Here is a 27,306-nt window from a genome sequence, read left to right as displayed (position 1 = left end):
ACACACGAATGTTCTTGAACGAATTTACTCGATAACTTTGTTGTTGCTTTTACAAGTAATTTTTGTGACAAGAGAGCAGAAGCGAGTAAAGAAATGGTGAATCGAAAACAGCTATTTTAATTATAACAATAACAATTATTATAATTAAAACATTAATATTATGTATTTGTGCAAGCTTTTCAATTTCCTTTTTTTTATAAATGGCAACTTTGTTTGAAATTTTTTTAAATATTTTATTGCCCTTAAAAATTACTACCCATAGAGCAATTTTCACAAGTTGAAGCTTTAAACTATTTTCAAATTTATTTATGAGTGGTAACTCTATTTTGTTTTAATAATGATATATTATTCTGACAGTCAGAACATACAGTAAGAAGAATATACTTATTATTTTCATAATACTTCATTACTGCAATAGAAGAAAGCCATGGAGTGCAGAAAATAAATTCAGAAAGCTACAAGTAGTACCTCCAAAATTTTCATCAAAAATAAAAAGCTTAATTTTTTGGTTCAGTTAATTTGGTTAAAAATATACTATGAAATAAATAATGGCAATTAAACCAAAAATTAAATCCCACTAAATCTATTAATCGGCGCAGATAGTAAAAATTTATTAGCGCAATAAAAGCCGTTTCATGTGCCAGCGCGCATTTGTATTTATTTTCATTTTGTCAGCGCCTACTGTATTCCACGCTTCTTTGCTTTGTTGTTGTGCCGTATTTATACCTCTACATTTTACTTTTGTTGCTTCACTGCCATTGCACAGCATGCGTACATGCACCGCTATTAAAGCTGTTTCGCGGCTGCGCGCGCACCGTTCTTAAACGGGAAAATGCGGTCAAATCCAATTTACCGCATCCAATGACCGAAATCGGCGTTAGAAGCCTGTTTGCAAAGGCCAGAGACGGCTGTTGGTGTATAGATAGCTGCAATGTTTGTATGTATAGATGTGGAGGTATATATAGATGTATATGTACCATATGTATCTCTATATACCATACATATATGTATGTATGTTGTTCGAATAAATGCTTTCATTGCGTTTGGCTTCGTGTTCGTGTGTGTGTTTGCCGCTGTCGATTACCACTTCGTTTGCTGATTACAGCACATGCCATTACAACAGCAACAATCGCAACAACAAAGCAAACTTCAAATGCAAAATCATTGACAATTGCAGCTGTTGCAAGGAACCTGTTACTCAATAGTCAAACGCTTGACCGATTGCTTGCTTGTCGTACCGGCTACGCTGGACACTTTGGTCTCTAGCTGACCGTCCGTTTAATAGCCTCCAGCGGCTAGTCGCCAAGTGTTGGTGCATTGAATTCGCGCTTATTTATGCGTAGACTTTTATGGCAAACAACATAAGCAACAAACAAACAACAACAAATGCCAAAAACGATAATAATAAATAAACAGCGAGAAAAGCAGACAAAAACACAGTAGTTGAGCAATCAGCAACCTTCTGCCAGCAACATGCTGCGGCAACATGTGGCGCGTGTGCTTGAAGGCTCAGCTATTGGTGCATATTGATGATGGTGCTTGTTATACCCTGAACAGGGTATATGTATTATGTTTATCACGAAATTTGCCACATACAAAAGGATGCGTCGGAGACCCTTTATATGTACGTATATATAAATGAACAGCGAATTAGTCTCTCAGTTTTTAAGATATCGATCTGAAATTTTGCACACAATCTCTTTTCTCCATGAAACTGCTCGTTTGTCAGAACCACCGACATCAGACCACTATAGCATATAGCTGCCATACAAACTGATCAAAATCAAGTCCTTGTATGGAAAAAATTTTTTTTGGCAAGATATTTAAAAAAAATTTTGTATGAATTATTGTCCAAGATAACAGTATAATCTCTGAACAAATTGTTCAGATCGGGCATCTATAGTATATGGCTGTCATACAAACTGGTCGATTACAATCACGTCTTTGCATGAATTTTTTTTTTTTTATTTGTGGAGGGTGTTCGGTGCAACCGTAGTTAATGTGTTTTCTTATTTTTATTGTTGCTGCATATATACACACACATTCCAGTGCTTTTCAGTTCTGCTACCGTTTGCTTACACGAGTACACACACACGCGCATGCGCACATGCGAAGAAAGAGGCACTACGTGAAATGCCATTATTTCTGCTCGAACACTTTATGTAACTGTTTTTTGCGAAATATTTATGCTTATTGAAACTGACCGCTAGCCAAACAGCAGGTGGATGGGGCACGTAGGGTAGGGTAAGCGGTGTGCGCAGGTGCCACGGAAACGCAGAACATTTCTAACGCTGTGAAGCATTATTAACATGCTGATAAATAAAGCTGTAGACACATGACTAGAGACGTATAGAGAAGAGTGTACAGGGAAGTGAAAAGCGAAGTGTAAAGGAGACTATAGAGTGTGGTGTAGAGGAGCGTCTGTCAGCAATAAAGAGCCTGTGGCGCTAAGCATTCTCGCATATGCCGTCAACAACACGCACACACGAGCACACAACTGAGTCCACGAAAACAATCTGCAGGTGTTTGAACGCTAACATACCGTTACTAAGCAGTCGTACTGCCCATTATGATGATGAATTCGTTTGTTTCAACGGCCAATGACGCTGGCTAAATATTTCACGTCTTCTGTTGCTGCGCAGATCTCAGTCACTTGACTATTTACAGCTGCTTTTCGAAATTGTTTCTTTGTTTAGACATTTGTTTCAACTGAATTTATTACGGTCATTAGTGCTTGTTGTTGTTGTGGCTTTTATTATTGTGACTAGTTAACATGCCCTGCTCGCCAAGTTTTTATTTAACAAAAATGAATCACAAGTTTTTCATGCGCAATTAATTTGCAAATTCATATAAATCTGTTTAGCTGTTGATAAAGTTGATCGTGGAGCGTTTGGACAGCGTGTGAATTTTTTCAACGCTTCACTGCTCAGTTTATGCTCAATTTATATGCAGAGCATGTGTTCACATATGGATTTGTTCATAATAATTTACAACATAAGCAGTGATTTGTTGATTTAGCTGCCTTTGAGAAAATTGTTTACTATCAATAATTTTCTCAAACGTATTTTTTTTATTCTCAAGTCCTTGCGGAAATCAAATTTAGTAACTTTGCACCTAAATTTTGTCCCCCTAGTTAATATTTTAAATGCTTTCACAAGCGATTGTTGAACGTATTATGATAATCAAACATTTTCTCAAGCCGCTATTTTTAAAAGACTCCGCAAACCTGTTTTAGTTAGTTTCATACGTGTGTGAAATTGATTAAGCAATAAACTTCGTTGAAAAAAAATATATTCCGAAAATTTCTTAAAGTTAAATTTTCATTGATTAACTTGTCTTTCATGCTCTTTCAATATATTTTCAGTAGCTCTTTATCCATATTTAATCCATACTTAATTATTTCCCCTTCTAATGATTTAATAATTAAGCCAGCCTTATCCCCAAATTTATAGGAACTGCTTTCTCAAAAACTTCTCAATAGCTTTCTCAACAGTACTTCTTTAAATTACAATATGTTTATATATAGTCTTATAAACTTTTTTGAAAACATTATATTTTTCAAATACATCCACTATTTACGAATTACCTCAAACCGATATAGTTATGTGACAAAACATTAACTTAAAAATTAAACATTTGAGTAAACTAAAATTCTCAACATATTTCTCAACAACAGCTAGCTTTTCACCTTGCTATTTATCTTATAGTTATTTTCAGGTCATCTCAAGATTTTAAAAAATTTAAAGTCCTAACTATTTTCTCAGCATTCAAGGCTTTACTCAAGAATTAACATAATTTTATTTAAGCCTGAAGAAAAATATAAATTTTTCAACATTCTTTTAATATTTTTTTAATTTTGAATATATTTCAGTATTCGCATGAAGCTTTTAAAAACAAGAAAAACTCTTCAATTAACTTCGATTTTGCAAATTCCGTTTGTTATTAATTGTTTAAAGTTATAACAAACTATTATCAATATCCTATTCAGATATTATTGAGAATTTATGCTATTTGGCTCAGAATCGAAATAAAACAAGTATAAGCTTTGGAGTTATCTCCAAATGGTTGACTGGGTTACTGGGTAGTCTCACATGTGTAAGCAGCGCTTTAAGTGAATGAAGTGTTACATTTCGCGTGTAAATTAAGTGGCAAAATTACAAGCGAAGCCGCAAAAATTGTTGCCGTTGGAGCTGTTAGCGGTAATATGATGGATTTCCTTCAAATTTGCTGAGCCATGCAAACCAAGTGATTTATACGTGTTTAAAAGTGAGCAAAAGGGCTTAAAACATTATTTAGCAGAAAGAAACCAAAAACGAAATACTTTGCGAACTAAGAATTCAGAATAAAAGGGGATAACCATTTATTTTGAAGTATGTTTTCAAAAGCGATTTTTCATGGATATTTTTTTACATTAGCGCTCCTTGTGAATCAAAAAAATTAATTTTAATCAGAGTTGCTTTATTCTCAAAAACAGAATATTTATCAAATTTGCTTACCCAATAAAAGACTTTTGGGGAGTTTTAAATTTTTTAAAGTGAATAAAAATAAATAAACTTTCGCAATAAAGTGTAAAACGATTCTCCTAAGCTTATTTTACAGACTACATAATAAATAAAAATGACGACACCAGCTATCACAGCAAACATATTCAAAGTCATGGCTAACTGTCTTTTACCGTTGACTAAACACAATAGACACTTAGCCGATATTCCAGCAGAAAATAAACATATTGGCGGCCAAGACTGTTTTGACCACTGTTTTGCTAACACATACTGCTTTCATATTAAACTATAGAATGCAGAGAAATGAAGAGACAAAAAAATATGCGCAGAAAGTAATAAAGCGAAAAAGAAGAAAAAAGAACAACAACAAAAAAGAGCAAACTATAAACTTATATAAGAAAATTGAAATTATTTTCAAAAATCTTTCAAAAACCAATTAACGATTTAATATAAAAAAGAAATGATATTGAAACCAGCCGGAACAATAATTTGCATTTGCGAAGTATTAGCTTCAAAAGACGCTTACCAACGCCTTGTGAATTCTATCCCAAAATAATTACACTGACTTGGTGACCAAGAATGAATCAAGCCAATTTTTGATACTCTGTTCTGATGTGAATCGTATGTCAGTGAGAGCGTTCTGCAAAACACACAAACGATAGTCCGGAGAGGCAAAGTCTGAGCTATAAGATGGGTTAAATTTTTGACCGGATTTTTGTAACATGAGGCCGAGTGTTTTTATGATGCCACCTGTCAAGTCACAATATTCGATAATCCTAGCTTCTATTTGACGATTTATGTCGATAGCTTTCCCATGATTGGTTTTACCTGGTTTTAGAAGCTCGCTTTTTTAAAACGTTCAGGCAGCATTTCTGACATGCAAAATCGTCTTTCAACATCTGTTGGCTTCAATTCACATGGCAACCAATTTCCTTGCTGTTGAATGTATCCGGCTTCTTTTAAACTTTTTCAAATAGCTTCTTGAGTGACTTTCAAAGATTTTGTGAGCTCTTCTTGTGTGTGGCAACAATCTTCATCGAGTAATACTTCCATTTCCTCACTTTTAATCTATGTGGGCTACCCAGGACGGTCGTCGAGTTCCAAGTTAAAATCTCTACTTCTAAATCATGTAAGCCACTTGCGGCACGTCTGGAGCATGTTCTCCATAAACTTCCACCGAAATACGATGACCTTCGGCTGAGATTTTTTTTTTTTTTGAAATAGAACTCCCCGAGGAAACACTATTTCAAGAACGAAGTTCAACATATTTGAGTTAAAAAATTTTTGTTGTAACGGTTCAAAATCGGTAAGCCGAAGATAATTTAAAACCTCACCACGAACAAGAGGAAGGTCCGTAAAACTCACTAGCAAAAATTTGAAAAAAAAACTTCTTTCATTAAATTCGGAGACATAATTCTTTGCATATAGGACAACATTGTATGCAGGTATGCCATTATCCAACTTATACTAAGTGCTTCAAAGACACAAACATGCCGCAAATGCCTTTACTTACTTCACCGTTTGCTTTCTTAACAACACAATTCCTAGCTATTCTCTCCTACCGGCCGTCAGCTCATCTCTGTGCGCACTTGCATGTATTCGCGCATTTTTCAGTCACTGTCTTCTTTATTAATTTTATTTTTTTGCTGTGCTCTTCGCAGCTTGCTGGTGCTGGCGCGCGCACCAGTTGACCTACTTTGCCAGCTGTCCAACCGACAGTCTGACTGATGTTCTGCAGCTGTAGCGGTTCAGAGACTGCTGTTGCTGCTTCTCGCGTGCCTTCCAAGTCTTCTTCAGAATTTATTACCTGTGGCGCTGTTGGTGCTTGAGCACGACTTAAGCATTGTTGTTAGTTGTGTGTGATTTTTAGCAGATTTGCTGTTGTTGTTACTTCATTTTTTCAGCTTTTTTACTTTTCTTGTAGTCTAGCTAAATTCTTGGGTTTAGCACAGTGGATGCTAGTATGTTTGTATGTATTTTTCACTTTAGAGGCGTGAATTGGCTGCCGGCTGACGTTCACTTGTTTGTTTATTCTTTTATTGCGCCAACTTCTTATTTGCTTCTTGTTCTGCTTCCTCCTCGTGTGCTTGCGCAAGTACCAAACGCTTGCTGTTGGCCAACAACTGACAGCTGTCAGCTGACGGCAAGCGACAAGTGCATGTGCATTTGCTCCGGAAATTCATCTTTGCGTCAATTATAGGCGCGGAGTAACGTAAATAAACACAGTAGTGTGTGTGTGTGTGTGTGCGAGTATGTGCATGTTTACCGACAATTATGGAAGTTCATTAGCACCACGACTCGTTTGTCGGCAGCACAAAACACGTACATATGTATATGAACACCAAGCATTTATCTAATTAGCAGCGCTACGAAATGGGTTAATTTGGGATTTGTTAGAAGATTTCAATAAATGCGTTTATTTATGTAGTAAATAGAACTAGTTGCAATGGAAAGTTAATTGACACTATTTTTCACATTTTTTCAGAGTTTTGTTTGACACATTTATTTAGTATTTAAGAGTCTGTAAGTTACAACAATGGATTTTTTGTTGAATTTCATTAATAAAATTTTACCAATATTTTATATTTTATGGAATATGTACTCATATATTACTCTAGACTAGAGAATAATTATTTATTTCTGTGAATCAGAAAACAATTTTCTTCGATTTTTGAGCAGAGCAAAACTTTTCATTGAAATTATTTCTGGCTTTTACATAGAAATAAAGATCTCAAAACGGTTAAGCAAAAAAAAATATTTATCTTAAAATTATAACTTATAATTTCTTCAGACCATACGCCTAAGCCGTCTAACAGATCTTTTTCAAATCATAAGGTATATTGCGGCATAAGAATATAGACTTTACGATACAGACCATGATGATATTGACCATAAAGGCATAAAGACAATTTATTAATATGAAGTTTTTGTATAACTTCAAGAATAAAGATAATAATTATATAATACACAAAGTTCTGAAATGTTTATTGGTATAAAAAAGAAATTACACTTGTGAGTCGATAGATGTAATACAGTGTTTTTTTTAGACGTGTGGCTTTCAATGGGGCAATACCTTTTACAGAATTGGTCCCTTTGACAGTTGTTGTATAGATGTTTACTCAGTTTGGTGTGCAATTTCATAATGCACAGACTGACTCCGAAACAACCTTTGCAAATTGTGCAAGTTTATTACTAAATTAATGGGTCGGTTTGGGTGATGGATTTTGTTAAAAGATGAAACTCACTTTCGGTTGATGCGGAGTGATGCTAATGCACAAGGCATTGTTTGGACGCCGTTACATCCTCAAAAAGTCACGCTTTGGTGTCCATAGAACAGAGGGAATCATTGGTCCGAATTTCTTCAAAAATCAAGCCGGCCATAATATAGCAGTCAATGAGGAACACTAAAGCGTGATGATAATTGACTTCTTCGGGCCTAAATTGAAGGATGTTGATGTGAACAACATTTTGTTAGAACGAGACGACGCTAAATGCCATATAGTTGCGAAACAATAATTTTTTGTTGAAGGAAACTTTTGGTGAGCGCATTATCTCGCGTTGTGGGCTTGTGACGTGACCTCCAAGCTCGTGCGATTTAATACCGATGAACAATTTTTTGTGGGGTTATATGAAGTCGCTTGTCTACGCAGATAAACAAAGACGATTGAAGTCTTGGATAAGAATATTCGGAGCGACTCCAATTGCTGCAAAAAAATGGCAGTAAATAATAATGGAAAACTATTATCTTTATATTAAAGCTAAATTCCTGGCCATAACATTAAATTATATGCGTTTTAATCGTAAATCGTTCGCTTCTTACTTTAATTTATGGTCTGTTTTTGCTTTTTCCTAACCCTGAAGTTTGCAACACCCAGAAGGAAATGTCGGAAACCCTATAAAGTGTATATATAAATTATAAGCGTGATGAGCTGAGTCAATTCAGACACGACCGTCTGTCTGTCTGTACGTCCCTCAGTTTTTGAGATATCGATCTGAAATTTTGCAAACGACTTTATCTCTCTAATGGACCACTATATTTGATATAGCTGCCATACAAACTGATCGATCAAAATGAAGTCTTTGTATGAACAACTTTTTTATTTGATAAGATATCTTCACGAAATTAAGCGTTTAATATTTTCCAACGCAAAACTACAATGTCCGCAGAAATTTTTCAGATCGGATCACTGCAGCCTAAAGCTGGCATACAAACTGTTCGAACAAAATCGAATTCTTATATAGAAAATTCTTCTATTTAACAATATATATTCACGAAAATTGACGTGGATAGCATAAAACCTACAGCATATATATGTATCTATAGAAACTGTCAGATCAAAATCAAGATAAATATATTTTACAGTGAAGGCTAGGGAATCGTGTTTTCTTGTTTTATTTAATTTTACACTTAAAGCAAGATTTTGAGACGTATTTCTATTTTAAATTTTAAAAATTTATAATATACTATACCTAACCTCTATGCTATATACTTATACATGAATATACAAATAATAAATATGCGTCTAATAAGTGTTAAATTTTATTTTAATTGTACATACACTCATACGTAACTCATATACTATATAAGCATATATTTATGATATATAAATCAGTTATTTTAATTACGGCAATTAGTAGCGAGCAAAGTATTTATTAAGCAAATTGCATATATTCAACGGAATCACCCCCAACATGAATAAGTACAAAGCAGCAAATCTACACAATCGCAACTGCAAATTAATTTTATTGCACTACATCGCAGCGTCTGGCTACTTCTAGTATTTACTGCATACTCGCTTACTTCATATGCTTCATCACGTGGTTTATATGTATAATTATATATGTACGGGTCTGTTTTTTTGTGCACCCATATTGCAATGACTTTCTTTGCACACCTCACAGTCACTAATGTTTTCATTTAGTAATTGTTTTTTTCTTCTTCTTCACCTCCTTCTACTCCAACTGGCTTTCCTTGTTTCCGCCTCTCACCTCTCTCCGAATAAAACGAGCAGTACGTTATGCACTAATAATATTGCACAATCACATTCATTCACTCACTTGTTGCGCTGCCGCATTCACCCATTTAACCGCAATCGCTGTGTTGCCGTCTGTGGTTTGGTGGCCAAAAGGCGTGTTGCAAGTACTTACCTCAATGTGTCTTTATATAAAACTCTACACTACTAACACACGTGCTGGCATTTTTCATTTTTTTTCCATTTACTTTGTTAGCTGACCGGTTTGTGTGGTCAATGTCGGTAATTAGGCGCTACTCATCAAAGTGGAAATACAAATATGTGAAAAAACCACAATAGAGAGAAGTACATGAAGCCATAAACCAATATTTGCCAAAGTACATAGTTGGTTACCCAGGCAAGTAAGCAGGGCAAGAAAAGAATGTATAATTAATTTGTAACACTCCCACCAATTTTGATACAGGAGAGTACCGTTGGAAATTGATGTTTGCGAAAGGAATTGGAATTTTTTCTTTGTTTGATATTCAAAAGTAAAATTATTAAAAAGCTGGTTTGAAAGAACTAAGTCTGGGTACCTTCAAAAAATGTTGCCACCAACACATATTTTGGATGAAAATTAAATAATTTTAGGCGTCATATTATCGCCTAATTTCGATATATGGAAGCTAGCGAAAGCCTGTATCGTTATTGTATATTTTTGTAGTTGCCACCTAAAAGGAGTTTTCGTTGATATTGAAGCTTTTTCGCGTGAAGTACTTGAATTAACAGATCGTAATCTATCAAGCTCTCTCAATATGGCGCAAAACTGTCAGTTCTGAAAATGTTGATGAGGTGTAAATATAGTATTCATAAATTATCCAATATGCAGTAAAGAAGTTTCTAATGATACTGACTTCTCAACTCATTTCGGCTTGAAATAATTGCCAAAGTTTATAATATCGATCAGGAAAACTATCACAAGAGTTAGAAAGAGAAAGTTATAAAGAGAAATTTATAATTCTGATATCGAAATTAAAGTAGAGTAGCCCAATTAGATTATCGTCGAAGAGCCAAGACCGTGTGAGAACAGAATGCTTAGAAAAATTTTACTCTATATCAAAAAATGCATTGAATATTAAAATAATTATTGTTATATGTAATTCATCTGAGAGATAACTTCGAAAAGCTAATTCTTAATATAATATAACATACCAAAATAACTTTAGAGCGATTGAATCATAAGAAAAAATGTAGTTTTAAAATACTTGACTTTAGCAGTATTTTTGCAATATAAATTTTTTGAAATATTGTAGCATCTGTCATTATCTTGACCGAAAAATGTTATACACTATTGAAATACAAGAAGAATTTAGAATGTGTTGAGAGTTTTACTTCTAAGGATCTTACAAAAAATACTACATTTAATTTTGAAGTGTTCAATAAGCTCAATATCGAAAATAGAAGGCAAATATTCCCATTTTGGAGGCTTACTTCGCAAAACGGATAAAATAAATGTTTCTTAAAGACTCAATCTATCGAAAAAGATTAGCTGAATATCCAGAAAAGGCTCGAAACAAATTAATTTGATCTAATACTAAGAAAAAAGTAGATTTTGATGTATAATATTATTGAGGATTAATTATACAATATTTAATAAGAATGTAAATTTCTCAATTAATGCGGAATTATGAGTCTATATATATTTTAAAATAAAATCATAATTAGATTCTGCGGAATATCAATAATATGTTGATGAAAGTGAGCTGAATTTTTGAATATTCAATCAAGGCTCCACATCAGAGATATAGTTACATATATACCATGTTTATGCTTCATTTCTACTCAGTTATATTCTACACAGGCAAAGCATAAACGGCAAAAATTCTACTTGAGCTGAATTCTGAATGGAGTTATGTTAATCTGAAGGCTGCCAAACGAAATTTTTTTCATTTCGAAATCTTTTTAATATTAGCAAATATCAATTATATATTATAGCAAACTTATTTTATATTTCTTGGATTCACTGTAATCACATCGAATTTTAATTAGCTAAAAAAATTAAAGTATGCGGTAAAATTTTTGGTAAATATATACTTATATATATTTTGGCAAAAAAAAATCGCAATACGGGAGCCCTACTTTAGTCAGCTTAAATGCAGATCAGCTGTTTTATGTCTTCTGAATGGAAAGACAAGTGGAATTGTTTATAATTCTCTTTAAATATGTTTAAAAGAGGCAGCCAATGCTGATGGATAAAATATTACATTTATAAATAATTTATCAATCAATAAACAAAAGGCAAACTTTTTTGTGTTGAACTTATCTGGGTAGAATATAACCGAGTAGAAATGTGGCATAAACATGGTAATATATAGATAAGTAACCCATAATTTTAAATATAAGCGTTTTAAAAAAATACATTATATACTATATTAAATTAAAGCATCAATAAATTTTCACATTTGCTATTGCATTTTTGCAAAAACTACTTTCAAAAATTCAAAAAACTGTATTAAACCTATTATTGCTTTTTATTTTAATTTTAACTCCATATGAAATACCCTAAACACAAACAAAAACCCTACTTCCCACAATTAATCTCGCTTGTTGTGTGACCTGCCTGCTTATTCTAATTCTCCTACACACAGCTAAGTCCATTGTGTTTACTCGCCGACAATTTGTCTGCACAGTTGGCGCAATTAAACTACTTGAACTTTATTATGCCCGCCAGCAAGAGGCAGCTTTGTTCTTTCGGCTTGTGCTACGAAATTGATTTCAATGCTTTAGTGTACTTTTGGTTATCTGATGAGGTTTTTTATACTACGAATGTTTTGCTTGGTTTGCAGCGTTGTAGCATTGTAGGTGTGTGTGTGTTTTTGGTTTTTTTTTTGTAGAGTGTGTCTGCAATTTGGCTTCTTGAAAAGTGCAAGTGCCGACCCAGTTGCTGATCCAATTCGGTGTGCGTTCGAGATCAACGACGTAAAAAGAAAGTAATCAGCGAAGCGGCTGTCGCAATATTTCTTTTTTTTTTTTACTTTTACCATTTGCTCGGGTTGGTAAATAAAGATTTGTAGTTTTATGACTGCGAAGTTTAAATGTGGGCATTCAGTTGTTCTTCTATTTGTTTTAAAGTGGAAGACAAAGCAAGCTCAACAAGATTTATGGCGAATATGTCGTTCAGTGTGTAAGTTATATGTTTAACAAGTAAGGAAGGGCTAAGTTCGGGTGTAACCGAGGATTTTAATCTCTTGCAACTTGCAGTAATCGAAACCCCTAAAATGCCTTTAGATGCTACTTTATATTAAAAAATGTTGCGAAAAATTTAAACGTACATTATTCGAAGAAAGCGTGAATGAATTACAATTAAATTTGGTACCTTCTTAACTTAAATCATTAATTAAAATTATATTTAAAAAAAACTCTATCTCACGCATTGACCGTTATTTTCAATAAAAAGTCAACCATGAGCACTGGGGTTTGAACAGTTTCGGTTCGATTTGTACAATTTTTAGTCATAAGATGACACCCTTCAAAAGCACTATTCCATATTTTAATTGGTGCTTTATGTGTATACGGGAATGTTAAAGAATCAGATGAAATTTAAACTTGTGTTACATATAAAGTAGGTGTGGTTGTAGTTCAATTTCCTCTATTTTCGTACTGTAACATAATATTAATGGTTAAAATCGGTCAGATATGTGATTTCACCTCAAAATAGGCGATGCCATGCCCATCGTTTAATGTTGACTCCTGCACCGATGAATCATTTAGTTATTGATTTATCACATTTTTAGTAATTTTTAACAAAACCGTTATATGTGAAGAAGTTTTAATTTCACCCATTTCAACACTATCGTAAGAAGTGTTGAAAAAATTTGTTCTGTGGAAATTTGAATGATATAGCTTTATTGGTCTGGAAGATATATACATTAACCTTATAAGGGGGCGGAGCCAAGCCCACTTTTTTTTTTAATTTTTAAACCGTAAGTGCCTCGCCTTAATGTGTTTCGTTGCGCGAAAAATGAGTTGTCAATCTTTACTTACGGCTTAGTTATGGCACTTTATGCAACATGTTGCACGAGTATAAAAATTAGGAAATGCAGAAAAATATGTTTACGTTTTTGAATAATACTAGTTTATGATTTTAAGAATATTTGAAAAGAAAATTCTGAATTATCATTAAATAAAATTTTTTAAATATCCCCAATTTTTTTTTTAATGACAAATTACCCATGTTTGCATATAAGGGTGTGCCAAAAATTAACCTTCATAACCTATCATACAGAGATAAAAATATACCTAGAAGGAAAACATTTTTGCTCTAAACTAAGCTTTTAAATAGACGAAGTTTTGAATTAACACAAAAATCCCTCTAAGGCAGACAAGTGTTATACCCTGCAAAAATTTGCACTGTAGAAAGCTTTATCCATAATTGTTCCAAACAAATTTTTAAGGTATTATTTGTATGAGAAATTTTTAAAGCTCACCGACATCTTTTAAATTAAGCTGATATTTTTTTCTCTGCATAAAAATACGTTTAAACCTATGTATTTGTTAATTAAGTTTTTGTCTCACCCTAATGTATGTATACAATATAATGTATGTCAACAAAACTCACTAGATTTAATGCATTCATTATTAAAATTATCGTCAATTCGTGAAAAAGTAATAATATAAAAATATATACAATAGTAATTACCTTTCAAAATGTCCCCTCAAGCCAAATACCCTCAATAAAAGCCTATGCGAGAATAATTAATGCAAATAGTTGAATATAATTTATAAGAATGCTTGTACAACAAATAAATGACACACATAAACAAATTAAACTGACATGTACCGTTTTGTCGACGTCGATTTATAGACGATTGCGTGTAATGCCAGCACTTGCTGACCGAAATCGAATAGCAATCGTCACCTTACCGTTAGCTAACCTAAACACACCAACATAATGCTTTTCACAAAAACAGCCATAAAAAAATAAATAAAAAAACACGAAAATACAACAACAACATTACGAAAAGTAACTGCTTTAGCATTTCAAATACAAAAGCAGCAAATGTTTGTGTGTTTGTGGTTTTGTCTGGCAGCCAACAATTCAGCTGCAATGGTCTCGGTGGGTAATATGAAAGCTGCGTAGGTTAACAATCATAATTAGTATAACCTCTCTCTCGCATTGTTGTTGTGCGTCTTGCGTCGTCGTAGCTGTAGCATTGTTGTATTTTCCAGTTTATTTCTGAGTTGTACAAGACTTTGTTGTTGGTTTGTGTTTTTTTTTACTTCTTCTTCATTTCCATTTTTCTTTTATTTCTCCTGTTGTTTTTTTTTGTAGTTTCGTTTTTTTTTTTGTTGTTTTCTTTGGTGTAGATATCACTTTCACTGCTGCTTCACATCGCGATTGAGTTGGGAATTTTTGTGTTCAAGCAAGTACCATCTGTGTAGTCATCAGTGTGATGATTTTACTGATGTGATCTTTGTATGGCAACAAGTTTAGTGTGGATTCAATAAAAAGGGAAATACCTGCACAGATATACTCATACATTCGCACACGTATGTGTGTATATATGTATAAACTCGGAGTAAGGATATAAATGAAATGAGAAATTATAGAAAAAAATATCCAGTAAAAAGCTCAAAAAAGGTGCAGAAGAAAGCTCAGCAGTTGGTAGGTAAGAACGCTAAATTGAAAACTCATCTGCTTTGTTGCATACTGAGTGGACTAAAATCCACAAAAAAAATAAAATATTTTAAACTTCATTTGCACACAAACTCAAGTCATCAATTATTATTTCGGGCATAAGTTAATTCAACGATAATGTTTTCAAGATATACCATAGTTAATGCGGTTATATCCACTTGTGAATTTCAAAAAATTTACTTTATACACACATACATCTTTATGTCAAATGCACATACATTTGTGAATATGCTCCAACAATTTGAAGTTGATTTGGCAAATAATTTCGGAAATAAGAGCATATTGACAAGAATTTTAAACTTAGTGTAATCAGCTCCCAGCTTCACACACGGTTTTCTCAAAATGCTCTTTTCAGGGTCGGTGAAAAAAATTTCTTCAAAACGGCGATCGTTTTGCAATTTTTACACGAAATTCTTAGATATATTTGTAAGGTAAATAGCCAAGAAATAACATGCTCGATAATAATTTTGATTTTTATTACATCAAAATTTTGACTGGTCCTTTGACCAATACTTGTATTTATCTATAGAAATAAAATACTTAGGATTTTGTATTTGAAATAATTTTAAGCAGAAGGATCTTCTTTACCGCTAGACCTCTTTCTCGAAAATGCTCTTAGAGATCGGAATCAAGGAAATCCGAAGTTTTCCAAGTTTCCCCAATGAATTCCGGGTTATTAAAGTACATTAAATTCTGTAAACATATATATTTTTCTTATTTACTTTTCAGATATAATGCCTTTTCAAAGAAAAATTGACAAAACACGCGTTTTTCAGATTTTGAAGTGAATGTAATCCCTTAACATAAATATATAAGAACTCTTGCTTAAAATTATAACTTTTATTTTGTTGTGAATTAGTATGTAAATTAGTAAAAAATAATTTTTGAATTCCCCTCTTTTAATTTTGCTATCTTTTCATCTCCTCTAAACATATTTCGTATATTTTTGGATTTCTTAAATGCTTCAGTGACTGCTCAGCGTGGGAGTTGCTGTCCGAAATTTATGGTTACAAATGTAATTAATTTCTACTAAGGTTGCACAACAACAACAAGCATAGCAGATAAGTTCAAGATTAAGCTTTGTAACAAAACTTGAAAATTAACCAAAGCAGAACTATAACTAATTTCGAATTTAAATTAGCCCAAATATTTTGTTAATGGATTTTAAAGGTTTAAATGTAAAAGCCAGTCAGTAATGCTTTCTTCTGGTTGTATTTGTAGTATTCGTTAAAATTTAACTACCGCAGAACTGAGATTAGAAATGCATTATATTAAAAATATATTTATTTGAATTCATAAAAGTTCGAAAGTATTCAAAATGTTTTTCAAAAGATAATTTCACTAAAATGTAATATTCTCTGGCCATATCACACTTCAAATATTTTACGAGCTTTCTTTAAAATATAGCTCTAAAATTATAAGCTCTGAATTTTACAGTTATTTTCTGAGATTTTATCGTCATATGTTCATTTATGGTATTTATGCTAAACTGTCAGCGATTCCATTAGTTTATGTACCAAATATAATAAGACTCTGTTACGCAAAGCATATTTTTTGGCGACATGAATAAATTTCGTTCGTAGTATTTTTTACTTTAACTTCCGAGACGGGTAATAATGATTACTTCAATATTATTTACTTTACATACCTATATGCAGATAGAGAAATTGATTACTGACTATCAATCAACGTCACACCCAATTTTAATTTTAAAAATTTTACTTTATTTCATATTTTCATACTTGGTAATACATTTCAAAGACTTTCTGATCTTAGCAATCTTCATAATGGCAATTCTTTTTAGAAAGAAAAACCAAGAAAGGAACTAAAATGGCATTTAGTTAGCTTACTGACTGATTTCTAATATTTTTAGAAAATATATATATATATATTTTTTTTTAAATATATACATTTCGTCTTACTTCTTAATCTTCTATCCAATATTAACTCATGTTATTAATAACAACTCTGTGATCTGGTTTAACGTTAAATTTATGCAATTACAAATATTGTGCAATCCCTTTGAAGGCTTAATATTTTCAATTCGCTAAAAAAGCTAAACTTACGATTAAGTATGATTGACATATATTTTACCCATTTTTTTTTTATTAAAAAATTCTTCGAATTATTTTTGTAGGAACTCCATACTTATATTCAACAATAAATAATGTTATAATGTGACGTAACATTACAAGTAATCGGAAGCTCCTTTGAAGGTTTCAAATTATGTTCAATCCTCTGAAAAATTTTTACTTATCAACTCCATATTATTACTAAAATTTATATGAATTATTTTTCGTAGCACACATTTAGGAGCTTCACATATATAACAGTAAACATTATTTTAAATGTAATGGATAGTAAAAAATATCTAACAGATAACCGTAAATAAAATATGAAATATTATCTCTAACTTAGACAAAACATAACAGATACTAGTTTTTAATCTTAAAGATAAAAGAAAATAGATTATATACTCATTACGGTAAGCCAAAATAACTAATACTGGATTTATGTGTTAAAAGGAACCTGTATAGAAAAAAATATGCCTGCAAATAAAAATGTTTAGCTTACTTTTAGAAGGCGTCGGTGAGCATTCAAAGTTTCCCAAATAAATAACACATCCAACTATCTATTTTCATTAATAATACCATAACTTTTGAATCATTTAGAGTAAAGTTTCCTACATCGCGGATTCTTGTAGGACATAAAAAATATATAATATATATACACACATATTTACATATATGAAAGGAAACTATTCATGTCTAATCATAATTTAAACATAACAAATAAGTAGTTTCTAGTGTAGAGTTATCAGATAATGCCGTACTTATTTAAGATTAGCATCAAATCAGTAGGGTAGCACCTTATATGCAATTTTAGCATAATCAACCAGTCAAATTGACTCAACTTTCATTTTAAGACAATCAAAAGAAGCAATTTCAGTGATGCCGAATACCATACACTAGCTACTCTTATTCACCTTTAGTTAGCACAATCACCGCAATCAAAAGCGACAAAAACACAAGAAATCACCATCAACCTGAAATACCATCAAACACTTGCGCCGCTCCGATTAACGGCAAACCAGAAGTGGCTAAAACTAGTGCAGACACTAAATTGCCGCAGGCTTGTTACAACAACAACAACAACATATGAAAACCTCAACCACTGCAAGTACTTGGCTGGAAAAGTAGTGTAACCTGATATTCAGCGCTTACATCAAATAAGGAGCAAGCGAACAACAACAACGACAACAAACACATAAGCAATAACCTCAACACCGGAATGCCAACAGCAAAATTTAACGTTCCAAAAAGGTATAACAAAAGAATTGTAACAAGTCAGCAGTGGCGTTTATGCCACGGCGGCGGTTAGTGGCCACTTGTCGTCCCCATTAATGTGGCGACCAACGTCTAGTAGTGCAAGTGCTTTACATAATAATAAATAGCGACTTAATTGCCTTTATCGGTGTATGCTTTGCGTACTTAGTGAATGGCGAACGGGCTTAGCTGGTTGGATTTGGCCATATCTGTGTGTAAATGTACACAAGCATATTCATGTGTGTATGTGTGTGTAGGCTGATACACGTGATTGGCGTAAAAGGCGGAAAATATTGTATTTTCAAGCGTGGATTGCATGTTTTTCACCAAAAAATATTTTACTGCACAATTTTAATTTAAATAACGTTTGAGTGGAGTTTTGGATTTCAGGATTGAGTCACTAAGGCTCAAACAAATGATTTTAGTAACAATTTTTAGGTAATTGTCATTGAAGGAAGAGAAATTATTAAAATTTTGGAAGTTCGCAAGCAGACAATCCAATAATTCAGTAATTTTTCAGGCAACACTTTTTATTTACAAAATTTTATTTGTCCATTAAATAATTTTCTTTTACAAAATAAATTTTTTTTACAAAATTTTTGGTAAATTTATCAAGTTTTTTTCCCAAAAATTATTTTGTGGTAAATTTGTCAAATTTTTTACAAAACATAATATTTTTTGACAAAAACAATTTTTTACAATAAAATAGTTTTCTGGTAAATTTGTAACATTTTTTTAAATTAAATTATGTTCCTGTAAATTTGTCATATTTAAAAAAAAAATTATTATTTTTTATGATATAACTTTTTACTAAAAATAACATTTTTGTCAAAATTTTTACATAAAATATTTTTCCGGTTACTTCATTTTTATTCAATAAATTGCTCTCTACCACACAAGCGATTTTCAAATTCATAAAAAAATAAATTATATTCAGTGTCAATCACTCTATTCAATCCAAATATCGTGCCACCCAACGCTTTTGAATGAAATGAATTATTACTAATCATTTTTATTGTTGAACTTTCGGTAATAAATTTTTTACAATAATTATTTTCCCGCTATCAAGCAATCAATAACTGCATAACGGTTACAACGCACATATCATGCAAACATATTTATTATATATGTACTAGTACATATGCTTGCGAAGGCACACTCATCGCCCATCAAGTTGGCGAGAACAAGTGCCAATGATGGCAACTTGGGCAGCACTACAAAAAACAACAGCAACAACACGCTTATATTTGTGCACACAACGGTAAATCTGCTCTTCCCCTGGCTGCTCTTGAAAACGTGCGCGTAGCATAAGCGAACAGCATTTTCTTGCAGCACCGCCACGGCACGGGTATACTTTGTAACGCTTAACAGCTCATGGTGCCGGAGCTAATCGTTTGCCGGTTTGCAATTAATTTCCAGTTTACAACACAAACATATTTCGTGCTGTTGAAAGTTTGTGTCTTAAGTCTTTTATTCCCTGTTGGTAGGAGGAAATAAATTTCTACACAACCTCTAATATAATAGACAAGAGTGTAGATATGTTTTACTCTGCGAGTTATGTGTAGATATGAGCAATGTTCACTACTCATCGGTTAAATATTTTATTGTATAACGGATAAATTTATTATTTGCGCGGGAAGCAAAACAAGTTAAATTCTTTACAAGTTATTGTTAAATCAAGTACAAACTAATGCTGCTATGGGTTATGCCAGTTCTTTGTGGATGAAGTGTACTATTTCTGCATTCTTGCCTTGAATATATCTTTTAATAAATTCTGATTAACTTTTTTGTTAGCTTTATATGTATTATGATTAAATTATACAAAACTTGTTTACTGTAACCTAGTGTCATTTTTTAAAAACAAATTTGGATTAGTTTGTAGTAAATAAATTCAACTATGAAAATATCAAAACTTTCCAAAATATATACATTTCTAATTTTCATTTAAATAGTTAAAAAAATATGGAACATTTTAAATATTTATAATATACTTTCGGGGGCAAACTAATTAAATCTGGCGACCAATAATCTTTTGCATATATTTAGGTGCCTTAACAAAAGCTGGAGGCAAAATAGTGAAGAAAAGATAGTTTAAACCTCAAAAATCTTCCAAAATTTCCAAAAATTATATTTTCAAAATCTCTCAACTACGAGAGTATAGTTACCAAAAGGTGGCAAGCAATAAAATCTTGCCTATATATAAGAGCCTAAACAAAATTTGCAGACAAAATGATGAAGAAAAGATTATATATAATATGTCTCAAAAATTTCAAAAAAATTTATTTTTAAAATTTCTTAAATTCTTAAAAACAACTTTAGAATAAGTTTTCAGAACTATTAGAACTAATCAATTGTAACAGCAATAAAATCTTGTCTATTTTAAATTTCGTTTTGAAAAATTAGTTGTAGTTATATAATTCAGCGTTAACTCAAAATTTCAATGAAGTTAAATACTGGGAAATAAATGATGTATATAAAGTGGAGAATCTTGATACAAAAGTTAGGATTCATATTATTAATATTTTCTCTAACCTAAACAAGAAAAAACGTTAACTTCGGTTGCACCGAAGCTTTAATAACCTTCACAGAACTTGATTTCGATCGCTCAAATAAATAATATATTAAATAATAATCCATGTCAAATTTCGTGAACAAATCTCGTCAAATGAAAAAGTTTTCTATCCAAGCACTTTACTCCGATCGTTCAGTTAATATGACGGCTATATGCTGTAGTAATAGTACTGGATAACGATTGTTCAGTTTGTATAGCAGCTATATGCTAAAGTGATCTGATTTGAATAATTTCTGCGGAAAATACATCGTTGCCTTAAATAATAATCCATGCCAAATTTCATGAAGATACCTCGTCAAATAAACAAGTTTCCCATACAAGTACTTGATTCACATTGTTCAGTTTGTATGGAAGCTATATGTTATAGTCATACGATATCGGCCGTTCCGACAAATGAGCAGCTTCTTACTGAAAAAAGGCAGGTGCAAAATTCGATTGCTTAAAAACTGAGGGACTAGTTTAACAATATTTAAAAGCACTTCATAATAGCCTTTTCATTTTTATTAATATGCTATCTTATTTCAAAAATAATAATTGATTGATGTAATATATAAACTAAAATTTTATTCGTTCAAACATGGTAATTTTCACTTCATTTTCATCTTCAACTCAACAGTATACACCAAAAAAACATTTTTTAAATTTTTTAGCCGATTTTTGCTAAGAGGATTGCCTTTGTTGACTAACATGGAAGTTTTATATTATTTCAAATAAATAGTTTGACAGAAAAATAGTCCAAAATAACTACTTTTCTTTTATGGAGGGAAAACTATAGATTTCTTCTTTTCAAATAAGAACCTGGATAGAGCATTTAATATTCTAAAACCTGTCAGTTGTCTTTAATATCACCACAAATTATTTTCTAACCAACTGCACCAACCATTAAATTTCATAACAAAGCCCCATAACATTCACATATTAATATATAAAATCAAAATCTAACAAATAGAAAATCCAATTAGCAAAATTCTCTTGCAATATTTACAAGTTTATATTTCTTTTCATAGTCTATAACTTATCAGCTTACACAAGTCACTTCCGTGCTAGTTACGAGCAATTACGATGCACAGCAATGCAGTGAATTGAAGAAGCAAACTATTGGCTAAGCAGACCAAAAGAGCTAAACAAAATTGCAGTGAAACTAAATAAATGCATTGGAGGTACTCTAAAGAGGAACTACCTATAATAAAACGCCAAAAAAATACAAAGAAACCAAATTTTATTGTTGATATATGAAATTTATAATTTACTATTGCAAAATCGTATGATTACTCATACGCAGTGGCGGCTCACAGGTCAAAATGGTCAGTAGGCAGTTAAATTAGTTATTACGAAATTGAAAACCAAACAGTTAGTAGGCATATGAAACTATTGTAAGTATGTATATGTGTATAGTATATATGTACGTAGTAGTTTAACTGTTGATGCAATCTGCCTGGGTCGCTTGACAATACCAACTAATTGCTTCAACTTAATCACCTCGCTATTATTACTGCGCGCATGACAATTGTGCACATCTGTCACACACACACACACAAATACATATATATATATTATATATATATTTGTATTTTCAAAGTACAGTATATTCCCTGCTGCGCAAGCGCCAAGAGGCGTGGGAAAATTTCAAAATTAGTGAATACTCCTGCGTATATACGACTTTTATGGCTTATATGACTTATATAACGAAAGTCTAAAACAACGAAATTAGTTTCTTCTATATGTAACGTATACCATATATTGTGCATAATTTCCTTGTTTTATTGCTTCACATGCATGCTAGCGCCGCGTGGCATACTTCCAAGTCAGGATTTTTAATGCTCGCTTTTTCTGTCAGTCAGTTAGTGTGTTAGTGTCAGCAACTGTCACTATTTTTAGTTGGGTGTATGTTGCACAGCTTAAAAGCTTGAACGCTGACATCCACAAGGAAGCTCATTTCTGCGTAGTAACCAACTGTGCGCTGTGCTTTGTTACGTAACTTTATGCGTAATTCATCTGGAAAAGTGAAATTTATGCATTGGACACACATTCAGGCTGTGAAATGACTGTATTTGTGTGGAATTTTTAATTTTTATTTTAGAAATTGACTGCTTGGTGGATTTATGTCAAAACTTATGGCTACCTATAAGGAAGTGGTGTAATGATAATTAAAATTGATTTAATGTCCTGAGTTCATAAGAAAATGTTTAATCTCTCTAGGCAACAACAAGTATAAATTGTGTGAATATTTTCTTTATTTTTATAAAACTGGGTACTGTTATTATCACTTTTTCGTTGATATGGGATACAAAATTTACTTGATTTTGAGTTTTTGGAAAATAATTAATAACAAATTATTTCATTAAAATAACTTTTTGTACAAGTTTTCGTTTTCTTGTACAATTATTATGACTTGCCTTATTTAATTTTTATGTTATTGTATTTATTGCCTCTTTTTTCGAATTATATTAATCAATACTTTGTGTTATTTTTCTTATTGCAGAACCACCTTGTAGTTTTCCTGGTTCTCCAGCCCACAGCACAGTTGTATTTTCCAGCGCGAACTTGACGCATGGCACTGTCGCTTCCTATACGTGCGAGCGAGGCTTCGAGCTGCTGGGACCGGCGCGGCGTGTTTGCGATAAAGGCACATGGGTGCCAGATGGCATACCATTTTGTGGTAAGTTTAAACTAACTAATTTTATACTTAAAATATCGATAATTCATATTAATCGGAATAACCAATAATTAAAATTTTCCACATCGAAACAATCCATATTTATTGAAAAAAATCATAAAACGACAAATATTATGAATTTATTAATTAACATGGTATCATTCAGTATAAATTTATACTAACCGATTTTACATTGAAGATATCGATACAGCTAATATATATCTAAAGAATCGATAATTTAAATGCTCAAAATTACCGTATTAAAGTTACTCTAAATTCTGAGTAAAAATGTAAAATTTTAAATTTCATCGATGTAGTCAATATTTTTGAAACATAATGTATGTACATCTAAATATATATATTTTGATATATTATATATATTTATATTCATCTAAATATCGATATCCATATTTTCAATACGTAATGTATTTTTATGTATCTCAATATCGAGATCCATATTTTCGATACATATAAATATAATATATTAATCATAGTTTTCCGCTTTTATAATTTGCTAAATGATAATTCTACATGTGACGGGAAATGCCGATAATTTTTGGATAAAACGATATAAATTTTTAGTTCTAATGTTAAAATTAAATTCAAAGAATATATGTATAGGGTATATATGGATCACATTTTAAATCAAATATGTCTCTACATACTCTGATCTATAAATATATGTACATATATGTATATAAACAAATGAATCTTAGTTTTCCGATTCTATAGTATTTATCTATTTTTTGGCTGTATGAAATGTAAATTGGAAAGTTATCTAAATATCGATAACTTATCGGCAGTTCATAATAACCGTTTTGATACTTATATCGCGAAACCTCTACAAACATTTTATAGGGAAACATTTTTTACTGAATTTTTTCGAATATCTCTGTTATCGAATACAAAATCGATTTATTACCAATGTAATACAAATACTTATATCGCAAAATCTCTATAAAACATATGAAAAAGCAATAACTTTACTGAAATTTTTAAAATATCATCGTTATCGAAATAATTTTAAAAAACATATAAAAAAGAAAAATAAAAAATTAGAAATAAATATACCAAATCACAAAATCTAAATTATTGTGTAATAATATAAACTTAAAAAATAACAAAATAAAGATAATCAGAAATATTATACAAATATTGAATGAGAGAGAAACCAAATACTATCATCGATGCTCAGTCGAAATTCATTTGCAAAGGAATTTACAATCTCTCTATATATATGTATATATATCAGACAGTAAATTCCACATACGGGCAATGAAATAACCAAGCAACTTGTTGTTCGTAAATTTGAATGGCAGAAATAGGACAATTGTCGCCACACGCACAATAAATCTTACAATTTTTGCTAGATTTTTATTTGTTTCACTTTTTTTCGTGCTGGCCACACGCAAGTACCACAAATCTAAATGCAATTTTGTCTTCCGTTAACGGATCAGTTAACTGGCCACGCCAATGTAAAAACAACGTAGCACACTTATCACGCAAGGCGGCGAAACAAACTTACATTTTGTTGCTCTTCAACAATTTGTTGCTATTATTTTTAATCCACTAAACTTATTTGCTTGATTAACACAAATATTTGCAATCAAAGTGTCAAGGATATAAAAACGCACAAACAAAAACAATTTCCCGAGCAACACCGCATGCTAACCAAAACTAGAACAGCACCAATTCAAATCTTAAGTATGTGGGCACGCATGAAATGCACAAATACACACATATGCATATGCATATAGATACACATTTAAATATGTGTTAAATATTTCACTCGTGTCTGACCAGAATTAGATTACTGGTACACGAAATTTTTTTTTTTGCGCTCGTATTCATATGTAAATGTGTAAAAAGAGGCCAATTTGTTGCTGACTTGTTAGCAGAATGCAATTGGTCGGCGAAAAAGAATGTTAAATAGTAGAAAAGAGTGTCTTTTGAGATTTCGCTAAAAGCGAAAAGGTGTTAATTTTGCTAAATGCAAAGTGGTTGCGGAAGGCAGTTGATTCAACACAAACACATATGAGCACAACTGTTCCGTTTTAAAGCTTTCAGTCAGGTGGCAATTCACCACAGAGCGTGGAGATAGTGAGTATAAGTGATTTTGTGAGATGAATGAGCTCAAAGCTTTATAAAATTGTTTTTTAAATACAAAAAAGGAGAAGAGCGGGGCTTATAAGTAGTAGTAGGGTAAACTTGCATGACAAGTACATTTTTAAATATTTTGTAGATTTAATTAATAGCGCAATTAAGCTTAAGTTGATGACTAAATAGTTAGCCAAAACATATTGTAAATTATTTTAATACATATAAGAATTTTAATGAGATTTGTATTTTTGTGGCATTTGGGTATATTTTTTAATTTCTTTTAACAATCTTCTAAAAAATTAAAATATTTTTTATTTAAAAAAAATGATAACATTTTATTTAAAAAAAATATTATTCGATTACTTTATAATTTTTTTTAATTTCTAAATATATTTACAAAAATGGAAAAAAGAGTAAACCCGATTTTTTTTACTATAAAAAAGTTACTTTAAAATTTTAAGTTTCCAAATTAAAATTATGTATATTATTGATTGTTAAATATTAAAATATCTTATTTTTTATTTAGGTAATTCAATAATTGAAAACAAATTATACCAGAATAACTTATATCATATCAGATTGGCGATGTAAATGATGGTAATTCTTCTCTATATGCAGAAAAAAATAGAGAAATGAAAATGTTTCCACATTTTTGTCGAAAACATACCATTTTTGAACTAAATTTTACTAAGTATTCAGCAAAAAATATTATGGTAAAGACCAAAATTATTCTTACAAATATTAGAATAATAAAATAATCTTCGTCTTCCAAGCCAATGTCAGCACTTTAAACTATGCAAGCCACTTTGGCACGTTCGCTAACCTAGAGCATAACCACCATAAGCTCCCAAAAAAATACGATGACTTTCGGCTGAAGTTTTCATCATATTAAAGTACTGAATTATTAGGCAACTTTCTATTGAAGTAGTATTTCTTTTTTTTAATTTCGTCAAAAATTTTAAATAAAGAAATAATTTTCAGTAACTTTTGACACACCTTAAATAATTCGCTTCCCTCGGCAAGCATTGAGATTATCCAAAACAAAAAAAAAAACAATATATTTAGACCAAAATGTTAGCTCCAGAAAAAAAACGTCACAAATTATGCACATAAATTGCACTTGCCATCAAGCACAACCGTTAAGCTTACACCGTTGATGGTGTTGATAATCATGTTGCATGCAATAGATAAGCCATCAAAGCATCTGTCACGGCGACAATACACCAAACAGACAAACAGAGCCGAACATGTCGGCATGAATGCAAATAACAAACGACCGCGCTGACACTTTGTAACAATCAGCAACACACACACACAAACACTCACTTGCAGCTGTGTGCTCGTATGTTGCATATAATTATTCTAAGTAGCATGAAAATGTACAAACGATGTTGTGTCGCCCCGAAGGCGGGCTGCAGTAGGTCAGTAGTGGCATAGCGAGCAAGCAGTCCCGTCAGGCAGAAATCGGCACACATTTCCAACAGCATCAACAACGAAATG

The 27,306-nt window shown here is 31.7% G+C and overlaps 1 protein-coding gene across 2 annotated transcripts in view; it reads left to right on the top strand.

Moving 5' to 3' along the window:
- The window catches only part of LOC106615707 (uncharacterized), a 78,748-nt gene that overhangs the window by 30,421 nt on the left and 21,021 nt on the right, over positions 1-27,306 (top strand). For both annotated transcript variants that reach the window (XR_011396404.1, XM_070109660.1), the window contains exon 3: positions 23,533-23,709. Coding sequence is in view for 1 of the 2 variants with exons in the window: in XM_070109660.1 (XP_069965761.1) it covers positions 23,533-23,709 (177 nt within the window). In the remaining variant the exon portion in view is untranslated. The remainder of the gene's footprint in view (positions 1-23,532; positions 23,710-27,306) is intronic.

Source organism: Bactrocera oleae, chromosome 5 (assembly GCF_042242935.1).
Source record: "Bactrocera oleae isolate idBacOlea1 chromosome 5, idBacOlea1, whole genome shotgun sequence".
NCBI lineage: Eukaryota > Metazoa > Arthropoda > Insecta > Diptera > Tephritidae > Bactrocera > Bactrocera oleae.
The sequence above is the reverse complement of the archived record's forward strand: the minus strand, read 5'-3'. Positions and strand labels throughout refer to the sequence as shown.